Source organism: Bemisia tabaci, chromosome 2 (genome assembly GCF_918797505.1).
Source record: "Bemisia tabaci chromosome 2, PGI_BMITA_v3".
NCBI lineage: Eukaryota > Metazoa > Arthropoda > Insecta > Hemiptera > Aleyrodidae > Bemisia > Bemisia tabaci.
Genome location: NC_092794.1, coordinates 27,438,635 through 27,458,576, shown reverse-complemented (window position 1 = coordinate 27,458,576; position 19,942 = coordinate 27,438,635). Strand labels below are relative to the sequence as shown.

The 19,942-nt window shown below is 36.0% G+C and overlaps 3 protein-coding genes across 6 annotated transcripts in view; 2 read left to right on the top strand and 1 right to left on the bottom strand.

The window, feature by feature from the left end:
• The window catches only part of LOC109032430 (putative fatty acyl-CoA reductase CG8306), a 32,232-nt gene extending 25,519 nt beyond the window's left edge, over nucleotides 1-6,713 (top strand). Inside the window, exons 5-9 of the mRNA XM_019044551.2 lie at nucleotides 395-498; nucleotides 1,441-1,624; nucleotides 2,571-2,807; nucleotides 4,403-4,660; nucleotides 5,742-6,713. Coding sequence (XP_018900096.2) covers nucleotides 395-498; nucleotides 1,441-1,624; nucleotides 2,571-2,807; nucleotides 4,403-4,660; nucleotides 5,742-5,883 — 925 coding nt within the window. The 3' untranslated portion in view covers nucleotides 5,884-6,713. The remainder of the gene's footprint in view (nucleotides 1-394; nucleotides 499-1,440; nucleotides 1,625-2,570; nucleotides 2,808-4,402; nucleotides 4,661-5,741) is intronic.
• A 1,247-nt stretch (nucleotides 6,714-7,960) lies between these two features.
• On the bottom strand, nucleotides 7,961-13,505 carry LOC109032434 (U8 snoRNA-decapping enzyme). 4 transcript variants are annotated; one of them, XM_019044560.2, is made up of 4 exons: nucleotides 13,401-13,505; nucleotides 11,202-11,483; nucleotides 10,055-10,321; nucleotides 7,961-9,287 (listed from the first exon to the last, which is right to left on the bottom strand). In XM_019044560.2, exons 2-4 carry the CDS (start codon nucleotides 11,469-11,471, stop codon nucleotides 9,084-9,086), a joined length of 741 nt encoding a protein of 246 aa, XP_018900105.2. In that variant the 5' UTR covers nucleotides 11,472-11,483; nucleotides 13,401-13,505; the 3' UTR covers nucleotides 7,961-9,083. The 4 variants fall into 4 exon arrangements, with proteins under 4 accessions (XP_018900105.2, XP_018900102.2, XP_018900104.2 ...); XM_019044557.2 differs by having other exon boundaries at nucleotides 13,258-13,413; XM_019044559.2 differs by lacking the exon at nucleotides 13,401-13,505 and adding an exon at nucleotides 12,952-13,168.
• Nucleotides 13,506-13,550: 45 nt separating this feature from the next.
• On the top strand, nucleotides 13,551-18,784 carry LOC109032436 (peptidyl-prolyl cis-trans isomerase H). The gene is made up of 5 exons (XM_019044562.2): nucleotides 13,551-13,799; nucleotides 14,483-14,659; nucleotides 15,746-15,841; nucleotides 16,809-17,026; nucleotides 17,719-18,784. Exons 1-4 carry the CDS (start codon nucleotides 13,716-13,718, stop codon nucleotides 17,004-17,006), a joined length of 555 nt encoding a protein of 184 aa, XP_018900107.1. The 5' UTR covers nucleotides 13,551-13,715; the 3' UTR covers nucleotides 17,007-17,026; nucleotides 17,719-18,784.
• The last annotated feature ends 1,158 nt before the right edge of the window (nucleotides 18,785-19,942 follow it).

Genomic DNA, 19,942 nt, shown 5'->3' with positions numbered 1-19,942 from the left:
CCTGACGAGCACAAAATATCAATAATCAGTCTAATGTTCCATGAAATGGAAATGGAAATGTCCGGGTTCACACAAACATAAAGCATATAATCAAATATCTAACATAAAATCTTGCACTATTAGATTCTAGGTTTGTAAATATAAAAATAGTTAGCGATCTCATAATTAAAATACTACAATATTCTGAAAGGAAGATTATTATAAATCTGGTTCTTCTATACTCAATATTAAATCCTGAAATTAATTCTGATTCTCCCTCTGAAAAATCGAAGGGGGTCCGATTAGTTTCTGCTAAAATTGTCTCTCTGAGACTTCTCTTTTCAACTGTGTAATTGTTCTTCTTTTTATGACTAAATCAGTCTAACATTAAAATTTTGTTTCTTGACTTGCGCAGAGTATTAGGGAACCATCCAAACACTTACACTTTTACAAAAGCCTTAGCAGAGCATGCAGTGGCAGAGAGTGGCTTGAACACCTGCATCATCAGACCCAGCATGAGTAAGATCTACATTAATCTTAACTTTTTGATATGAAAAAACGGTGCAAGGAGCAAGTGTATTTACTGACTTTCAGTGAGAAGTAAACCATCAAAAATGAATGGGCTCCTCCGATATTGGTGTGCCCAGGGTGATCCCAGGTCGGTGATCAAGGAATCTTCAGGCTGCAAGCGCATGTGCCATGGGTTGATAAAAAACTTGCTTCTTCCAAGAAATTTCTTCCTAAGAGTACTAATTAAAAGAGCTACAGCCCACTCGAAAGCTCTTTGAAATAAATCGTTTTTCCTGCATTTTGGCAACATTAAAGCATCCAAATTTAATGAAAATTGGTATGCACCCATAACTCAATACGCTGAATTCACTAAAAACAAGAGAAAAAATAAAATCTCAGTTAAAAGGGGAGTTTTATAAACCATAAAAACAAGATATTGATCTCGGTAAGTCCATGACCCCACTGCCCCCCAAAGCCCTATTTGTAACTGAGATTTTGATTTTTCTAATGTTGCGTGTATTTAGCTTATCAAATTATGGGTGCATACACATTTTCATAAGATTTGGTGCATTGCAAAAATGATCAAACCTGTTTTGAACCCAGTTGTTCTAAAAATTTCTCATAACTTTAACCATTAAAATAGAAACAAACAAATGGGTGCTTGGGGCCCTCTGGGAATATACCAAAATATATTACGCTTCCTCTAAGTGATAAAAATGAGGGTTGTGCGTGTTTTAAATTTTGATCGCTTTGAGTTGTATTAAAATGCTTTAAATCAGTTCAAATTATATATAGCATACTATTATAGTGAATAGAACTGATTGCTGTCTGTAGCGTTTTGATTTTTCAACATGATCAAAATATGCTGGATCCTAGTGGCTGGTGCAGTGATAATTTTGTTCGAAACAAAACAGAATGAGTGAAATGTCAATATCATTTACTTGTTTGCAGTTATCGGAGCATGGAAAGAGCCGGTACCAGGCTGGACAATATCCAAAAATGGTCCACAGGGTTTTCTCATGGCCGCTTCAAAAGGGGTCGTCAGAAGGTTACCCGTCAGCAAGAACCTCGTGTATGATTATATACCTGTAGATATCGTGATCAATCACATGATCCTTGGAGCTTACAAGGCTGAGTATGCACATATTTGTATAACTTAGAGTAAAAATCCACATTTTCTAATCAAACGTCTGCTTTTGATTTTTTTGCATTGATTAAGTGATATCTTTCAACATTCACATTTTTATCCTTCACAAGATGCAACTCCTAGGATTGCCTCTTACTGTAAGGGATGAAAAATAAAAATTGAATTTTTGATTTTATTACATGTATTTTCATATTAAGAGATCGTCATTTTCCAGAACTTTTCCAAATATTTTGACCAGTAGTCCTAATTTTTAGGAAATCAATTGATGTTTTGAGTCCCTTCAATTTTGAAGCTGCGGGTTGTGTCCATTTAAGCGCCCATCCCTCGCACAAACTATAGTTGAAGCCCCTATAGGGGCTTCAAGAAAGCTCATTGATGGAACGGAGGACTGTTAACAAAGATTGTCAGGCCGACAATTTTTCGAGGTAACCGATGTAGGTAACCGATGTGTTTGGGATACATAGTACATTAGATCTTGAGGTTGCAAAAGAATTTTTGCAGAAATGGCTGAAAAATTTAAGAATTAGTGTCAGTTTGAGAGCCCAAATTCGTGTGCGGAATGGGTGCTTCAGCCAACTAATGAGCACTGCTTTGCTAGTTCACTTAAACTGAAGTGGTCGATATTACACATTCAGAAATCAGCTTTTTATCAAGTGTTGGGTTGGCAAACTTGCTTTGTCTCATTAATTTTTTTTTTTTTTTTGGAGGGGGGGGGGGACATATTTGTATGGCACCATGTAGAGATAGCATCTGAGACTCTCTAATCAAGATTAATCTATAGTATGTTATTACTTTGAATATTCTTTCTAAACATGCCTTTTAATTTTTTATTGTTTAGAATGTTCAAAATCCAAGGAAAGTAGCCAAATATTCTGATGATTTCTCATGCTGTGAGGCTTTGGTATTTCATACATTTTTTTTGTCTGTTCTCCAGTCCCTCAACTCCTATCTATCATTGCACATCAAGCACTTGCAATCCATTCCGCTGGGCAGATGTGGAGGAAAGAATTCATGAAATATTGCATAAATATCCGTTGAAAAGTGCCGTGTGGTATCCAGCACTGAAACTACTGCCCAGTCTTTTCCTCTTTAGACTGTCGGCATTGATATTCCACATCTTGCCTGCGTTCATTTTAGACAACACGCTAGCTCTAGCAGGAGGTAGACGCATGTAAGTATTCAAAATCATTATCCTTTAATCTTTGCCAGAGTATTTTGCAAGGGTCAACAATCCTTTTTGTGACAAATAGCTCATACGATCTATTCAAATTCGTCCAACATTTAAAATGTAAGCCAACATAACAGTGAAAGGTCATCACACTTGCAGGCTCAGGGAACGTCAATTTGATGCATGCAAGCTGTGAAGAGGAACAGTGTGGCAGGAAAGAAAACCTCTACAGCTCTGCACAATGGTCTGAACTATGGTTTTCTTGGTCTTAGCATTATTGGTGATGTATTAAAGCAATCAGTTTGTGTGCATCTCCGACAAATGAAACCAAGGGATGCTCTTGCAACTATGAATGATGTCATCAACTCTGTTTTGAATAGGAAAATTTCCTCATTAATGTACAATGTAGAAGCTTGGCTAGAAGTCTGATCTAGTGATGGTGATTCTTCGACTGAGAATCGATTCTCCTGGATCGATCTGAATCGGCTAGGGAGAATCGATCCGATTCAAAGATCGGGTCAAAAGAATCGATCTTTCAAAAGATCGATCCAACGATCCGATCTTTCCCGCCGATCTGAACTTTCAAAATGAGCCAATAACATATGCTTAAATTTGTCATGTGACGATTCTGAATCGATTCAAGATCGTCACGTGACGATCTTTTAGTGCATCGTGGAGTGGATTTGTAAACAAACGTATAATGGATGAATATAAATCATTTGTCTGATAATAGTTGATCACAGAATAGTAATCAGTGTGTGGAGATTTTTGATTGAAATCGATCCTATCTAGTATTTTCATTTTCTCCGATGGAATCGTGATGTGACGATCCGATCTTCCCGATCCGATCTTCCCGATCCGATCTTTTCCGATCCGATCTACACGAATCGTCACGTGACATAAGATCGTTCCCAAACCGATCCGATCCGATTCGATCCGATCTTTTGTGTATAAGCAAAAAGAGCTGAAAAGAATCGGAGAAGATCGGGACTCATAGGAAGGAAATTGAGCAGGATTATGTGCGATAAGCTCTCAGAAAAAATGTTTGTCCTCATTTTCAATCAAGTTGATAGGTTCTAGGAGAAAAGAAACCAAAAGTTAGGAATGATAGAAACCGATTCTTTCGATCCGATTCTAGGTTGAAAGAATCCATCCACGCGAAAGATCGGCGGGAAAGAATTGATTCGATCTTATCGATCTTTTGGTCTCAGAGAATCGATCTTTTGAAAGATCGATCCAAGAATCGCCATCACTAGTCTGATCTCATTATTTTTCTGGACCTCAAAGCGACAACTGGCGAAACATGACTCTGTGACTTGCCCAACTCGTTCATTTGCGGAAACCTGAATGCTATAGGTTGAAAACCTCTGGTCAAGCTGTTTTCGATAGTTAGGAAATCAGCTTTTATTACCCCCTTGTTCATCGAGCTTCAGCACTAGCTTATTATATTTTGGCATTTATTTTTCCAAGAGCAATTGTTTACCTATTTATTTATCTATTAATCAGACACAAACAATCTCCATCAATGTAAATAAAAATATCCCGAAAACTTCCTCTTGTAAAAGTAAATCATAATATTGATTCTTTCTTTTGAACAGTTTGATGCGCCTTCATAGAAATATCAACGGCTCTTTGGATCGTCTTGCCCCATTCATTTTCCAAGAGTGGATGTATGACAATCGTAAAACAGTCGCACTGCATGAATCCCTGAAACCAGCTGACCAAGAGCGCTTCGGAGTAGACATTCGTCAATTGAGGTGGCCTGATTTGTTCGATGACCTGGCAAAAGGTGTTCGAAGGTACCTCAACAAAGAATCTGACTCAACTATACCAGCTGGTCGCAAAAAGGACACCATGTAAGTAAATTCATATGCTATTTTGTTAGTTTGACATGGTTTCTACAGAGTGAACCAAAAGGCCCACACCGCCCCCATGAACCTTAATATTTTTCCCCCTTTCAAGAAGGTTCCCCTAAAATTTTTTGGGTCCCCAAAATCGTTTTCTTCGGCCCAGGAGCTTTCACAGAAGTTTAAGTCTCCAGCTCAATCTGCACAATAGTTTCAAGAGTGGTACCTGCTACTGGTGGTACTCGACTTCAGGATCATTATGCATGTGATCATGGATGGGAGAGGAAACCTTGTGCGTCGAGGCAAGCTTTTCAGTCAGTTTAGTTTTCAGTAGAGCAATTTTCCCAGCAAAAATTTATTTTGATCTTCAGAGATTTCTCATTTTCACGCTCTTTTATCCAGATATTTTTGTTGCAGGGGGAAAAAAGACAATTTTTAAGCGTCCAAGAAAAATAAGGGACCTTGAAGCAATTTTTTTAGGAAAGCATTCTTGTCAAGATGGGTGGCAAAATTATAATTATTTTACTTTTCGAATGAGCACACTATTTAGTATCCCGAAGAATCACTTACAAGCAGTTTGGTTCGTTTTCGTGCAAATAGATAGCATAAACTTGCTTTATAATAAAACATTTTCAAGCTCTGATCTTGGATTAAAAACAATTTAAGTAGGTTGTTGCTTCTTTCAAAGCTACACTTTTGAAGCTGCAAATTGTAAATGTCAAAGTTCCGTTCTGATTCGTCTTTTCTGTGTAATTTTTATTTATTTATTTATTTATTTTTTTTTTAATTTTGGTAGAGTCAGAGAACTTCCAAATTTAACTTAATCTGCAAACTTTTGGGTAAAATTCAGGCAAGTATGTGCAAAGAAATTTGGACTGCATTTTGCAATTTGGACCTATAAATTCCGGCCCGGTTTTAAAACAACGTATGTGCCATTAGTTTCCCTATGCACATAAGTGTTTTTTCAGATGAGCCAGAATTTATAGGTCCAAATTGCAAAATGCAGTCCATTTGTCTGTTTAGACTATGACCGAAGCCCATGGTCTCGTTTATCTTAGCTGTTCATTAACGTGGAGCTTTCCCTTTTCAGATTGATGTTTGCCAACTACCTTGTGCAGGGCGTGTTCTTCTATGTCATTTGGTATCTGACCTCTACCGTCTTACGAACATCTTACTCTGGGGGTTTATACGCTGCATCCTCCATTTTTGCAGCAATTATGTACTTCTTATAAAATAACTTAGCCACTAAAGTCCTCAAGGTTTCTCATGAAGCAAAAACTTGATTTCATGTGAGGGAATCAAAGGTCTAAGAAGAAGTCTGTCGAAACTTTAAGTTTACTTATACATTGAGATAAATAGAATATTTCGATGAGCCATCAGAAAAATTCTGAATTCATTTAAACTGTACTCGTGAAACCTAAAATTGGTTCTTCGAACTTTTCTCAATATTTTAAAACGTTCATGAAGTATGAAAGAAAATAATCCAGTTTTTCTGGCCTCTGGAAATTAGAAAGATCTTACCTCCACTTCCTGGCACTCCCCACCGAATTTATTTTTATCTCATTCGAAAGAATTGATATGAAACCATGTAGGACTTCCCTTATAAATCGTACACTCTGTAGAGACAAGTTCATTCTTTCTCATGTACCGTTTTCATCGCCCTCCACCACTCAGGTAAAACTGGAGAATAGCCATTGCGCAGAGTCCAAAGTTAAAACTGTGCATTTATTGATAGATTAGTTGGCTCACACTGTCTGATACCTTACTTTTCTTAAACGGAGGCAAAAAAAAATTGGAAGTATAAGTTGGTGAAGGTATAATAAAATGCTTTCATTAAATATTAAGTTTCTGAAAGTCATGCATTTAGGTATGTTGGGAGTTTTGAGTCACTGGCATCCAATTCTTTTAAAATAATATCCATTTTTTGTTTTGAAGATCGACTCCAAAGTTTACTTTTTCCAGTGTAAATCAGTATTTAATGTTATGATTGTCCTATATTTTAGTTTTTTACTCATAAGATATTTTTTGTATTGTTTTTTAAATACAGTATTATCCTTAAAAATTGTCTCTTCATCTCAAAAGTATTTCAACTATTCCTCCCATTCTTAACAATAATATATGTAACATCTAAATGCTTTATTCTTGAAATTTATTGATTCAGTACAAACTGGCCACCGCATTGGAGATGAGAAGCCAATCAAGTCATGGTCTTTGAGCGTTCCTTGACTCATATATTAATATATATTAATTGTACATTCTTCAAGCATTAATGTGAGGCAAGTCCAGTTAACGCAGGTCAGTCATTCCTGTATGTGAGTTCAGACACCTTTCTGCGCCATGGCAGCGGGGAGTTTAAATTTAATGTACTTCTTATGGAAAAATTTTGGGATGAGCCAATGCCATGTGATACAGACTTTAATGGGCGTGATAGTGGACCTCAGGAAATATGCACAGCGACTGACCTGTTTGGATTTGTCTCGATGATATGCATTGACAGTGAAACCCTTCTTTTCCTATTGTGACATTACAAAGGCAGTCACATTTCATTTGTTCAAGAGACAACAAATCTTCATAATGGGACAAACTATTCTGTTTTCTTTCTTTTTTCTTTAAAATCCTGTAAATTTTGTCAAAAAATGTCTGGTAATATTCGGTAAAGGAACAGAGAAGGAGGGGTAATATTGAAACATCACAATCAAGATTTACCATCTTACTGTTTAACTTTTCATATAATTAAAAAAATTTCATACAGTGCCCTCAGGACAGCATTGTTTATGTAGTAGAGAACCAAAAAATCAAAACTAGCACCCCTACCATTACAAAAAGTAAGGGGAAAACTGCAGTAAAGTAGGCCCACAGTGTAATTTGATATTTTCTAAGCCGCAAATTAGATGTCAGATATTGTTGCAAAGTTTTGAAGAAATTCAGAACATCTTTTAAAATCTTTAAGAATGCTTGCAAATTTTTCCGAAAATGTGGATTCCTAATCTTTTACTCTTAACCCACCATTTACTACAACCTAGAAAACACAGTTTTTCGGTGGAAGACCTCGATCGTTCGCTTGGTCCGGGTTACTTAAAATACATTCGCAAAGACCCATCTCATGCTTCTTTCTTAATACCTAACATCCTTGCTTTTGATGGAGGAAGAAGGAGACAAGTTGAGAGACAAGTTAGGTTCTAGTTAAAAAAAAAAATGGATCAATAACTTTTATTATAGAATTTGAGGCTTCATAGGCAGTTGTTTGCGATGAATTTTATGAAAATACAACCATTAAAGAATGGAAAACATTGAATAAACACAGAGGTCTCAAAGAATTAGTTTTATTTATTGACTTCCCAGCCTTTGACCACCCAAGGCTATACAAATTTATTTTATTAGTAACTCAGGCATTTTATAGAAAATAATTATGAATAATGAGAGCTGCAAACCGAGGACTTTTCACCTCAACTGCTTAAATGTAAAAGAGTATTGATTAAATGATTACGGCTTCATTTTGAACCTCCTTAGAAGCAATTAAGCTGAAAGAAGTGGCCTAAAAACATAGTGATTTACACTATTTCTTCTCTATTTTGAACAGAAAAATTACAAGTATGCTACAAAAAAATTATATTGGCTTCATGGTGGACATATAATAGAAATGTTTCAGAGCAGAAGCTGTCTTAAATAACTAACAACGCAAACAAAAAAATAATTAAAGACAATGAGTAACATTACATTTTTAGTGCTACAACTATAACCATAATTAGTAGTTAAAACACTTTGAGATAGTGTTTGATTAAGTGTATTTTCTTCCTGCTTTCACCTTCACAAAAATGTCACTGTCTCACATGTGATGAGAAAAGGCTGGCCAGCATGCTGCAGGTCGCTTTGAATGGACTTTGCTTCTCGGGAAGAAAAAACAGTTCAATGGCGTTTTGAACTATTGGATCTTGCACTTTTTAACATACATTTTCTTCCATGATACAACAGAAACAAAAATTTAACAGACTTTCAATGGGCTCAAATCTTGTGCTGGGTATTTTCAACCAATAAAAATAAATATTGGATAAAAACCAATTCAAAAATGTTCGCTCAATTGATTCATTACATTTACAACAGAATTTTAATTATTCAAAAGCAATCACCAACAAAGAAAGCTTCTTTGTGACCCTACCAAAAATTCTAAACAATTTTTTAGGTATCAATAAGAACAGATCATACCTGTTAGTGCTGATATTGGCATCAATGTCACCAATGAAATCTTTGATTACACTTTTTTTATTAATAAAATTTCATACAATTGGAAGCCTAATGTCAAATTTGGGGCTCTTAAAAGTCAGTAAATTTGAGGACAAATTTATTCAGCAACTCATTCAGCAGAGAGAATGGCCGCTGAGCCAAAATGCAAGTCAATATAGAAAAACTTGGAGAAATCAAGCGCAATGTAAATTTATGAGGATGTTGCAGTCGTAGTTTTCGTTGGGACAGCATTCAACACTGATGTGATTTCATCTTCGGTTAATATATTCAATTTTTTTAGGGAAATGAGAAGCTGCATCCGTGAATTTCCTATAAACGAATGTGTCAAAAAAGTCGGGAAGCCACGAACTCCATCTCCCATTGTATACAGGGGAACTTGAATCACACCTAACACCTGCAGAAGATATTATAGAATAAAATAGCATGTTTTCTTAGCCAAAAGTTAATAGTGAGATAATCGCAAGCATAACTAATAAATGACCATTTGCAGTTTGGTTTTGACAGTTGAACAGGTAATTAGACTTCATTCTGCAATGAGGAATCAAGATTTCCGGATCATCCATAAAAGGATCTACCTGCATTGGGAAACTGAAGGCACTTCAGTTGTTTCTAAAATGAGCCATTAATAGTGGTTTCTCATTGCAAAATTTAGTCCGATTAACTATAATAGTAAATTACTCCAGCTCTCCATTATAAGATCACAAAGTGAGTGTATAGGGAATAAACCTCATTCCCATGGGCACAGCTAGGGGGGTCCTGGGGGGCCTGCCCCCCCCCCCCAGAAAAACGGGATCCTCCATTCCTCACCCCCCCCCCCCCCCGCTCTCTTCACCACGAGAGGTGGCCCCATGGCCCCCCCAGAGAAATTTCCTAGCTACGCCCCTGCTCATTCCTGTTACAAAAATTATGTGCAAAAGTTTCAGCCTGATCAACAGCAGCAGCTTGGGAAGTTCCACTTGTAAGTTAGTTATTCAGACAATAATTGAGCAAAAGCTGCAGACCTTGAGTGGCCGTCATGTTATTAATTTTGACAATTGCAAAATTTTTTTAATTTTTTATGGTAAAAAATGCCAACATTTTCTGTGAAGATAGAAGTAACTTAAATCAGCTTTTGGATAGTTCTTCAGACTCAGTCACAAGGTGCCTGAGTATGACCCTTACCTCTGAGCCATGGTCCTTGGAGCTGAGAGACTTCACTTCTATTTTCTTGATGTCTTCCTCAGGTACTTCAAGGGCATAAAAGTGTAGGCAAATATTTTTTTTTGTACTATAATGAGAGACGATATGATTTTCCTCAGTTACTTTGTACGTTGATGTATCTAAATTCATTTCTTCCAGTAATTCTCGGTTGAGTGCGGTAATTTGGTCTTCTCCACTATCAACAAGACCACCTGGAAAACCAATGTAACCATCAAACCGCATTTGCATCTGTGAACAAAACGAAAATGAAAGGATAGAAAGATAAATAGAAGGATAAATTAAAGAAGTCTTTCCGGTTAAGATTTCATCACTAATCATCACTCACATTGCTGAATTTCCTCCTACAACATAACATTATTTATACGCAATATTCAGCGACATATGCCTTGAAGTTTTGTGCCTTTATTTTTCAAAATCTAAGATCAATTTACTAAAATATTTAAGGCCTTACTTATATTCTTTACTTCTCGGTTTAAAAAAATATAGGAAGCATAAAAGAGGATATTAGGTACCATATGATGCAATTAGACTGATTCTGTTAAAGGCCTATGTAATGGGCTGGAGCGGATAATCTTCTAATCTGACAGAGTCTGTTCATGACCTGCCTTGAAAGTTTCCATCACTCTCCAAGAAGTTCCCTAGTTTGAAAGGTCAGCATTGGACAATTGTTCAAATTTTGAACTCTGTTAATGTAAAACCATGAAATTTACGGAAGTGTAGAAAATAAAAGATCAGACATACAAATTTACAATTTTAAAACAACAAGATGCAAAAGAAAAAAAAAAAAGAAAAAAAAAGAGAAAAAAATTACACATTTTTAGTATAAGAAATAATTGTTAATAGCTCCACAGAGTCCAAAGGATTATCAATTCATTGTCCCCCACACAAAGGAACATATCTCATCTGCAGTTTTAGTACTTCTTACTTAAATTTTATTTGTTTATAGGAGAGGCTTTATATGAATTTTCTTTACATTTCTGGAGAATTTTCTTGACTCTTGTGAGAATAAGCTCTGAAAACGGAGCAGACAAAATACGTCATTAGGTGACTACGATGAGATTTGAGCTTAAAGCTTCTTCACCATTAACCATGGCAGAAAAGTACTTACGAGTACGGTTGCTCTAGGATTATAGACTCCGAAAGTTTTTTTGTTCTTGCGAGCAAATAATAAACAGTGGCAGGCGTTTGTTTTGCTGGAATAATGCTCAGAGTTAATTTCTTCCTTGGTTAGTTCAGTGTATTCATCAGCAGTTGATGGCCTCCCGTAACTCTCTGTGGATGCTAGATGACCCCACGTTCTGTCACCAGTGTCACTTGCCATTTTCTTAAGTAAACCAGACTTCCACTTTAAATGCCTACTGATTCGATAAAAAATCATAACTCTTCAACACTGAAAACAAAAGAAACCAATAATCAATAATATCTCTGGAAGAGACTTGAGTTGGTTTGCTAAAAATACAGATGAAAATATTTACAGAAATAATTTTCCTACACGGTTAAAATACTTCAAAAATTCTCTTAAATGTGATATTCGTTACCTCCAATGACTTGAATGAGAAAAGCTATGTTAACCTCATAAGCCATCAAATCATAGTAACCACTCTCTTAACTGACTTCATTGATTTCCTTTTTGCAACATTTTATTTCTGCCTTCACTTGAAGGATGGCTGTACGGTGATTTAATAGTTGATTAATCAATTGATAATTTAAGCATTTTAAGGTATTTTCTTCAAATACCTATTCCTAAAATTTACAACACATTACATCGGATACCCATAGAAAAATTTGAGTAAGAAATGTCGATGGTGTAAGTTGGCAATCACATAACTAGGTTTGCGACGTCGCAGACTTCCTGTCATATTTTATGTTATAAACGGAAAACTACTCAACGGCAATTCTTTGAAACTGCCATGATTTTTCTTCTCTGTGCAAGAAAATTCTGCAAAAACTTCAAGAAATGGTGTCAGTTTGTTCTAAAAAAATTAAAATAGAGGCGGAGATTTTCAGACACCGCCAACGAATTATGTGATTGCCGACTTACACCGTCGATATGTTGAACTAATTCTGAATGTATCATTCATTGAGTGAATATTGCAATTCGAAAGTCAGAACAATTTGCAATATTTCCTCAGGACATAATTTTTGAGTTATTCTACAGTGTTTCCCAATTTAACTTTATAGGGACTTTAGGTAGTACCTCTGATACTTACTACCGTATTATGCAACCTCTAAAATTTTTGGAAAATTTTTTCAGAAATTTAAAAATGATCTATTCATTGAGAAAAAGATCTACAGTAAAATATATTGTTTTAATGTGTTAAATGCTTCAGATTCAACTTATTGCTGCCACTCCTGGATACTAACTACTTTGTAAAAATGGAGAATTTTGAAAAATGAAAAATATCGCTTTAAAATTGAGGGGCTTGGAGGACACGGCACGTAAGTGCAGTTTTGAAAAAATTCAGATATTGCATACTCAACTGAAACTAGTTTGAAATTATATTCTGTGAAAAATTCAAGATTGAAATCTAACTTTAAAGCATCGGTGAGTGAGTTCAAACTTTCTTCCCGCTGTAAGGCTCCATGTATAAGTAACTTTGAAATTTTCAACTTGAGTTTCTTGAAATATCAAAAACTACATTCATGCACCTTGTTCTTCAAGCCCCTCAGTTGATGAATTGACTGATTTAGTGGCTCAATCGTTTCATGGCTCCAATGTTTAAAATGCATAATTTTGTTGTACCCATGTATACCAGCGTGGTCAAATGAGTTTAATTGGATAAATTCGACCACTATGATAAACAATCAGAACAATGACAATTTGAAAAAAGGAAAATTCAATAAATGAGGGTAAGTACATGCCAAAAAACATTGTCGGTAAAAATTTAAGCACAGCAGCTGATGATGGATCCCACGTTCTCAGAGATAGGTAAACCTATGTATCACTTGACGTTGGTAGCTTCGCCGACAGGCAATGTACTCACAGGGGGCTTCTGACCAAAACTGACTTTGAGAACATGAAGATTATCATGCAACACTTGGGTGGGGAGTGATAATGCATGGGAAAGATATGTAAATTTGGTCAGACCTGCCAGTTTTTGATAAAATAGTTTTTATTGGCACCTCAAGACATATGATAAAAAGCATGATAAAACGTGACTTACATTCCCCAAACCTTAAAAGCTAAGGACTAATTATTTGACGTTTAACTGGTAAGAATAAAATATCATAATCAACAAATCAGTTAGTGAGGAAAGTATTTTCCCAATTAATTACTTTTTTTGCGCTTATCAGTTATTCACCTCACCTAGTCACTTGTTCACTTATCTCTTATCACAGCACAGGAAATAAACATTGCGGTCAACGTGTGACGTCACAGAAGCGCGAACGGTTACGTTCACAGACACTCACCAACGAACATAAACAAACTGAACAAAACACACGCGGACGCGGCTGTCAAACGACTGATAACGACAATTTTTAAGTTTTCTAGTAATAATTTTCGTCGTTTTCGACCCATTTTAGTGCCGCCGAATAAGTCTTGATTTCTCAATCAACTATTTTTGTACTGTTACTGTTTACTTTTCTCCTCAGGTAATTTGTGAGGTTTGAATTAAGAGTCATGCCTACCTGGAGTCAAATTCAATCTCAACTTCAGAATGCTAACAATCCGGTGGTTTTTTTCGATATTATGGTGGGAGCCACAGTAAGTATCGTTTTTCTAATTATGTATTACCCACTTGGCTTTGACACACCCTAGCTGAATTCAAGGCTCCGAATTGGAGATCACCGAACTTCAACTGTCTGACCGAATGGGTTTCACGTCAAGTCTGATTTCAAGCTACTTCCATCACTTGTGAGACAAGTTTTTAATCGTACACACTAAAATTCTATGATCTTCATCTAGTTAGAGCATCCTGACATGACAGTTTTGGCACATGAGTCATCGTATACCTTCAGTCATCATATCTGTCATGTCATCAGGACTGTACTGAAGAAAGAGGAGACCTATAGCGGCAAATTTTGCAATTTTTTAATGTATGCTAAAATGAAGCCCAGGATTTAGAAACCATTATCAAGGAAGAGCAAGCAAAAAGTCTATCATCTTCATTCACAATAAATGTGTGAAAGGTTTCGATATCCTAAAGCTAGTGTCCTGCCCTTTAGTGTCGCTTACTCCTTGCGACGACCCTGGCAGCGGATCCCTTCCCTCTCGTACAGTGAAAGGAGTAGTTTGCCCTCCCCTTCCGCTGGTCTACTGAAACGCTTTAATCTACTTTTTCTATGCTTTTCTAATTTGCAATCTGTTTATTGGCATGATGGACTGATATTGGTCAGGGATACTCACCTCATAGCTTGAGCTACAAAGTGATTGGTTCAATTTTTCAGGAGATTGGAAGAATGATAATGGAGCTTTATGCAGATGTAGTTCCGAAAACAAGTGAAAACTTCAGACAATTTTGCACCGGGGAGTACAAACGAGATGGAGTCCCCTATGGTTACAAGGGAGCTAGTTTCCATCGAGTCATCAAAGACTTTATGATTCAAGGTGGTGACTTCGTAAATGTAAGTCAAAATAAGTTTCATTGTCAGATAACATTTTCATAATTCCTGTTAATGTTAACTTGTTGAAATGAGAATGGAGTGAATATTTTCAAGCGTCATTGAAAAATTAAGTTCCACTACCTATTTTAAGTAAATCCTCCGAATCTAAAGAGATAAAGCAAGTTGGTAAGAAGGTACACACTTCAGGCATACTAGAGAGGTGCAGGAACTGTGTAAGCGATCTGTTGTGTGCAGAAACTCTCATGTACACTTTCTGTATTTTACATATGATAATAACTTCCTTAATTTATCACATTACTGTTGATTGCTTGCAAATGCAAAAACTTACTACATTATATAAAACTGAGATGTGTTCAGCCTGAAGGTACAGTATTTACTCCGTCTTTCTTGAAAATTTGATATAACTGCATAAGGGATCAAAAACGGATCAAGTCAAGATTAGTGAGTAGCATTTAATGCTTTGATGCCCGAATTTTTTCGAGAATGACCAGACTTTTCAGTTGTTGTTTGGGTCTTAAGAATCCGTTTTTTTGCTTGTCCTTTTGCAACAATATGCATCTATGCCCAAAGAACATCATACTACCAAAAACTCAATTTTCGATTTTTTGACACAAGTCTTTTTGAGAATGACTGATTCAATGGTAGGCATTTACCTTTCTATAAGTTATCCAAATGGTTGTGTGGAGAGGTAACCCGCTGTGAGGTGGGCCACCACTTTTGGTCCATTTTAAGTATGGTAACTTAATTGAGATCTCCTCCCCTAACTCTTAAAAGAAGTAAAAACTACATCTGAATTGGATGTCTGGGGAAATATTTTTTTTCAATGTAAAAGAAGATACCCAAAAATTCTAACTTTAAATGATGGGCGCTATATTTTCTGGGAGACCTTATTAGAAGTTTAGACAACATTAAGCTCGTGAGCAAAGTGGATAAACAGGGAGAATTCTCAGTTGCAACTGAGGATGACCTGAAAAACATCAAAATGCATCCTAGAGTCGAAGAAATCGTACATGCCAGCGAGTTCTCTTTTTTTTAAAAAAAATTGTTCACAATTATTTTAACTCATAACTTTGTTTTTGTCCTTAGGGTGATGGCACAGGTTTGATGAGTATCTACGGGGGAAGCACTTTTGCCGATGAGAATTTCATTTTAAAACATGATGCACCAGGACTTCTTGCTATGGTACTTTCTTTTATAGTGATATTTACTTACAGGTATACGCGGTTTTTTACGAGGTATCAGACATCTTTTGATTTCTTTGCGCTAATTTTTATAATATGCTAACAAAAAAACCCAGTTGATGAGTGTTCAGTGTGGATAAAGAAATCAGGTCTGCTAACAGTCGAACCACCAGCTTTGCTCCGGTTTGAACTCATCAGTGAACATGCTGAACACTCCTCATCAGGGTTTCTTGTTAGTGCAACATTATGTCTGTCCACAAAAATACAAAGATGGCCAACACCTTGTAAAAAACCGGTCATTCATAGAATCGACTGCCAGAGACAAACTTTTGTTTATTTGGAGTTATTTTATATGTAGATGTAGTATTTTAATCACCACTTATGAAGTAGTTCGGAATTGTCTCTCTAAATCTGTCAAAACAATAACCAAGCACAATTACACATGATGCCAAGTAAACAGTAAAATAAAGCTCCATGAACCCGTGGGTGAACCAATTAGGGGTAGCCTGAATCAATAATTCTTGGCTTTTGATGAAGCATGGAGGTTTTATAATCCTTAGACATATCATATAGTACTTTTAGCACAGCAGCTACATTCCTTTCCTCAAACATTTCTTTTAAAAAAAAATATTGCAGCAGAAACCTAACAGGAAAGGCAGATTTTATCGTTTTAGCATTTTCATGATATACCGGTGGAACACACTTTACCAGCAGTATTTTGATGAGGATTCTTCTAGCTCCCTCTGCAAAGACAGCATTCATATAATTGTATTTTCTTTCATCATGTGTTAGGTTTCTGTAATCTATTAATGAACTAAAAAAGGCACAAAAGTTTGAATTATTTTTGGGCTAGGAAGAAACTTAAAGGAATCCATGAATGCCTCAACATGGAATGAGGTGTTTTGATGGATATTTTTTACTTAGTTTCTAAAATTTGAGGATTGACCATCAGTTTTGTATTTTTACAGGCAAACAGTGGAAAAGACACAAACGGATGCCAGTTTTTTATAACATGTGCTAAATGTAATTTCCTCGATGGCAAGCATGTCGTGTTTGGTCGTGTAATCGATGGATTATTAGTCATGAGAAAAATTGAGAATGTTCCGACTGGACCAAATAATAAACCAAAAATACCAGTCATTATTTCTCAGTGTGGGCAGATGTGATGAAAGCAATCAAGTTTTCAGTAAGTGCTATCTTTTAATCACCACCTATTTTTTGGTTTGTTCTTGGGTTTTGACTTCATACCTTTTCTCCGAAGATAGCGTATGGTTTAATGCTTTTAAACGTTACCACAAGATTTGAAGATCGTTGAATAGTATATTGACTACAAGCTTTAAAGGTTGTTGAATCATATTGATGGCTAAACTTGAGAAATGAGTCTCTCAGATTGCGATGTTTTATGTATTTACTCATGTTTTATTTTTCAAAGGAAGAAACCAATAGAGTATTTTGAAATTTTCTTCACTTATCCAGGAAAATTACACAGAATTATAAGGAAACACTTTGATTAGCTTTCCTTGAAGTAAATAAAAGATGTCTGTAGATTTTTAAATGTTGCACTTGAGATAAGTATTTTGTCATCGGTATGCAATACTATCATACTCAAATTAATCCTTAACAACAACCAACAATTCTAACATTTTCACACAAGCCAATGCAATCAGCCAGCGATAAGTCGAAATTTGAATTGAGCTTTATTACGCAACAATCTACAGTCCATTCAGTGCTGCACCAAACATCATCAAAAGATTTGAATTTCGGTTGAAGTTTTTTTTAGTGTTTTAGTAGTTTAAGCTCAAAACATAATTTGTCATTATAATCTTCCTTATTCTCAAGTTTCTTAAAAAAAACTAACAGCTCTTGAAAATTTTTCAGTGTTCCACAACAAACATCAAAATCCGAACTTCGGCAGTCACACCTCAAGGTGTGGGCGGTGATCAACACAGGGTTTGCCAAGAATCCAGGCCAGTGCTATTTTCCTACAAATAGGCCAATTATTGTGTTCAAAGCGAAAGAAACTGTAGTGTCCCAACTCCTACGGTTTCTCGTCAGTTCAGGTACCTTCATCAGACTCAATATTCAGGACAAAGTTTAGGAGCTATCTTTAAAAATTTTTTTCCTGACTCAGAATTTTGGACAAGAGAAAACTTTTATCAGTTGGATTCAAGACTATTCCCAACTCATTTCTTCCCGAAATGCAACTCAGAATATTTCTGTTGACTTTGGTCTAATTAAAGTACCCACTAAAGAAGTATTTTGCCAGCTCTACTATCTGAAAGTCTCTCTTGCAGCTGTTATTGACCCATGCGCCCTTAAAAAGTTCAGTTGTGATATGTCGAGCCTCATGCTAAGATGGCAAGTTGCGTCTTGAGTTTGAAGGGAACCATTATGATCGCCGGCAAAGTCTGTTAGGTTCCCGTCTTTGTTAGATAAAAGAAAAAGGAAAGCCTTTTTTTGGTAGTTTCTTTGAAAACTTGACATGCTGATAGTATTCCAAACAATGGTCTGGTCAATTTATGTTGTCTGTCAACTTGCAAATTAACTTCTTTCATAACACGAGTTGTAAATGGACTACAATAAAACTGCCATTTCTAGCGTATCCAAAAAAACAACTATCTGCTGAAAAAAACTATCGACACACACGCTGTTTCTGAAATGAGCTAGGCATAGTAGTTCTGAATGGTAAATTTAGTGCAAATTTGAATAATAAGCATGAGAGTCATTTCTGCAGAGGATCTTTTTTATTAAACTTTTTAAATCTTTGAGCCCCTTTTTATGTCTGATATTTGTTTTATAACGTGTACTTGCTACTCTGCTCAGACGAGTTCAAAGAATTTTAGCTTCTAAGGTTCAAATGTATTAACTGTGTTAAGACAATGTTTTCATTATTTTTTTACTGAATGAAAAAGAATAATACATGTGTATTGAGCAAAGTGAAAAATCGCCTTTTTTTTCATGGTAGTACTGTGTCTAAGTTGGTGAAACATAACCTTCATTCATGGTGAAAGAAGAACAGGTGAATGTTGATGCATTAAATTTTAGTATAAAACTTATTTTATCATTTTAGTGGCAAAAAGTTCGTCAAAGCACTCACTCAAGAGAGCTTTGCTGTTTGGTGCAACTAGTGTTTCATAATGGCAAAATCACCAACACACTGCCTAAACAACATGTCGATAGTGAAAGTGCAGAAATGCGCATGTCGATTTTTGACAGTTTTGAGTTAGCTGCATAAACTAGCAAAGCAAGTTAGCTGCTTGTTGAAGATGTCGTCTATCTGCCAACAAGAGATTATAATCGGAAAAATCAGGAAGCCACCTAAATCCGTAGAACTTTATTCGCGTATCTCGGGCTTAAGTGCAAAAATATGTAACACTGCAAACGAAATCCGTGTTCTGGTTGTTCTACCGTCGGTATATCAGCTTACCAGCTGTTCTGTGTTTTTATTTATTATCAGGAATTCGCTGGTTTTGAAAAGTTTTCAAATGCTTATCACTCGAGGGCCCTCCAGTATCATTTCTTCATAGGTACCTATTACTAGCGGCGTGTGGCGTTCATGTCCATTATTAACTCTCTGTAGTCTTGAACTGACAGTTCATCACAACGATCAGTTATATTAGAGTCAATCGAGTCACACAATGCTTCATCTACCGTATTGGATTAACTAAAGCCTCTTAACAAGTTTCAAGTATGAATGAATAAACTCTATTTTTGATCTTAATGATCAAGAGCAGGTTCAAAACGCTAATTGCAGAAATGCGTATCTTGTGATCAAATGTCATTTTCTAATCATACAATGCTTGATGCGGCCGTATGAGATCAAACTAAAGCTTTTGATGAATGATTGTATGCGTGTAACCCCTTTCTTTAGTCTTTTAATGATCAAAGTCCGCCAGCAACAGGTTTAAAACACTAATTGCAAAAATGCATATCTCGTGATAGTGTCAAATCTTAGTGCCGAAAATGCGAATCTAGGCATTTCTGCCATTTCTTCTAACAGTTGGAGAAATTATCCAAAGTGCTGATGGAGTCTGAAAAAGTGTCTTATTTTTGCTATCCTCAAGAATTATTACCCTAGCTTCTACTGACAATAAGGACGAAT

Excerpts from the sequence above, each read along its gene's own strand:
- LOC109032434 (XM_019044560.2), bottom strand. The coding sequence starts at position 11,471 with ATGATTTTTTATCGAATCAGTAGGCATTTAAAGTGGAAGTCTGGTTTA. Across the intron at positions 10,322-11,201 it reads ATCCTAGAGCAACCGTACTC|ATGCAAATGCGGTTTGATGG; the intron begins GTAAGTACTTTT and ends TTTTGTTCACAG. Across the intron at positions 9,288-10,054 it reads CCAAGGACCATGGCTCAGAG|GTGTTAGGTGTGATTCAAGT; the intron begins GTAAGGGTCATA and ends TATCTTCTGCAG.
- LOC109032436 (XM_019044562.2), top strand. The coding sequence starts at position 13,716 with ATGCCTACCTGGAGTCAAATTCAATCTCAACTTCAGAATGCTAACAAT. Across the intron at positions 14,660-15,745 it reads AAGGTGGTGACTTCGTAAAT|GGTGATGGCACAGGTTTGAT; the intron begins GTAAGTCAAAAT and ends TTTTGTCCTTAG. Across the intron at positions 15,842-16,808 it reads CACCAGGACTTCTTGCTATG|GCAAACAGTGGAAAAGACAC; the intron begins GTACTTTCTTTT and ends GTATTTTTACAG.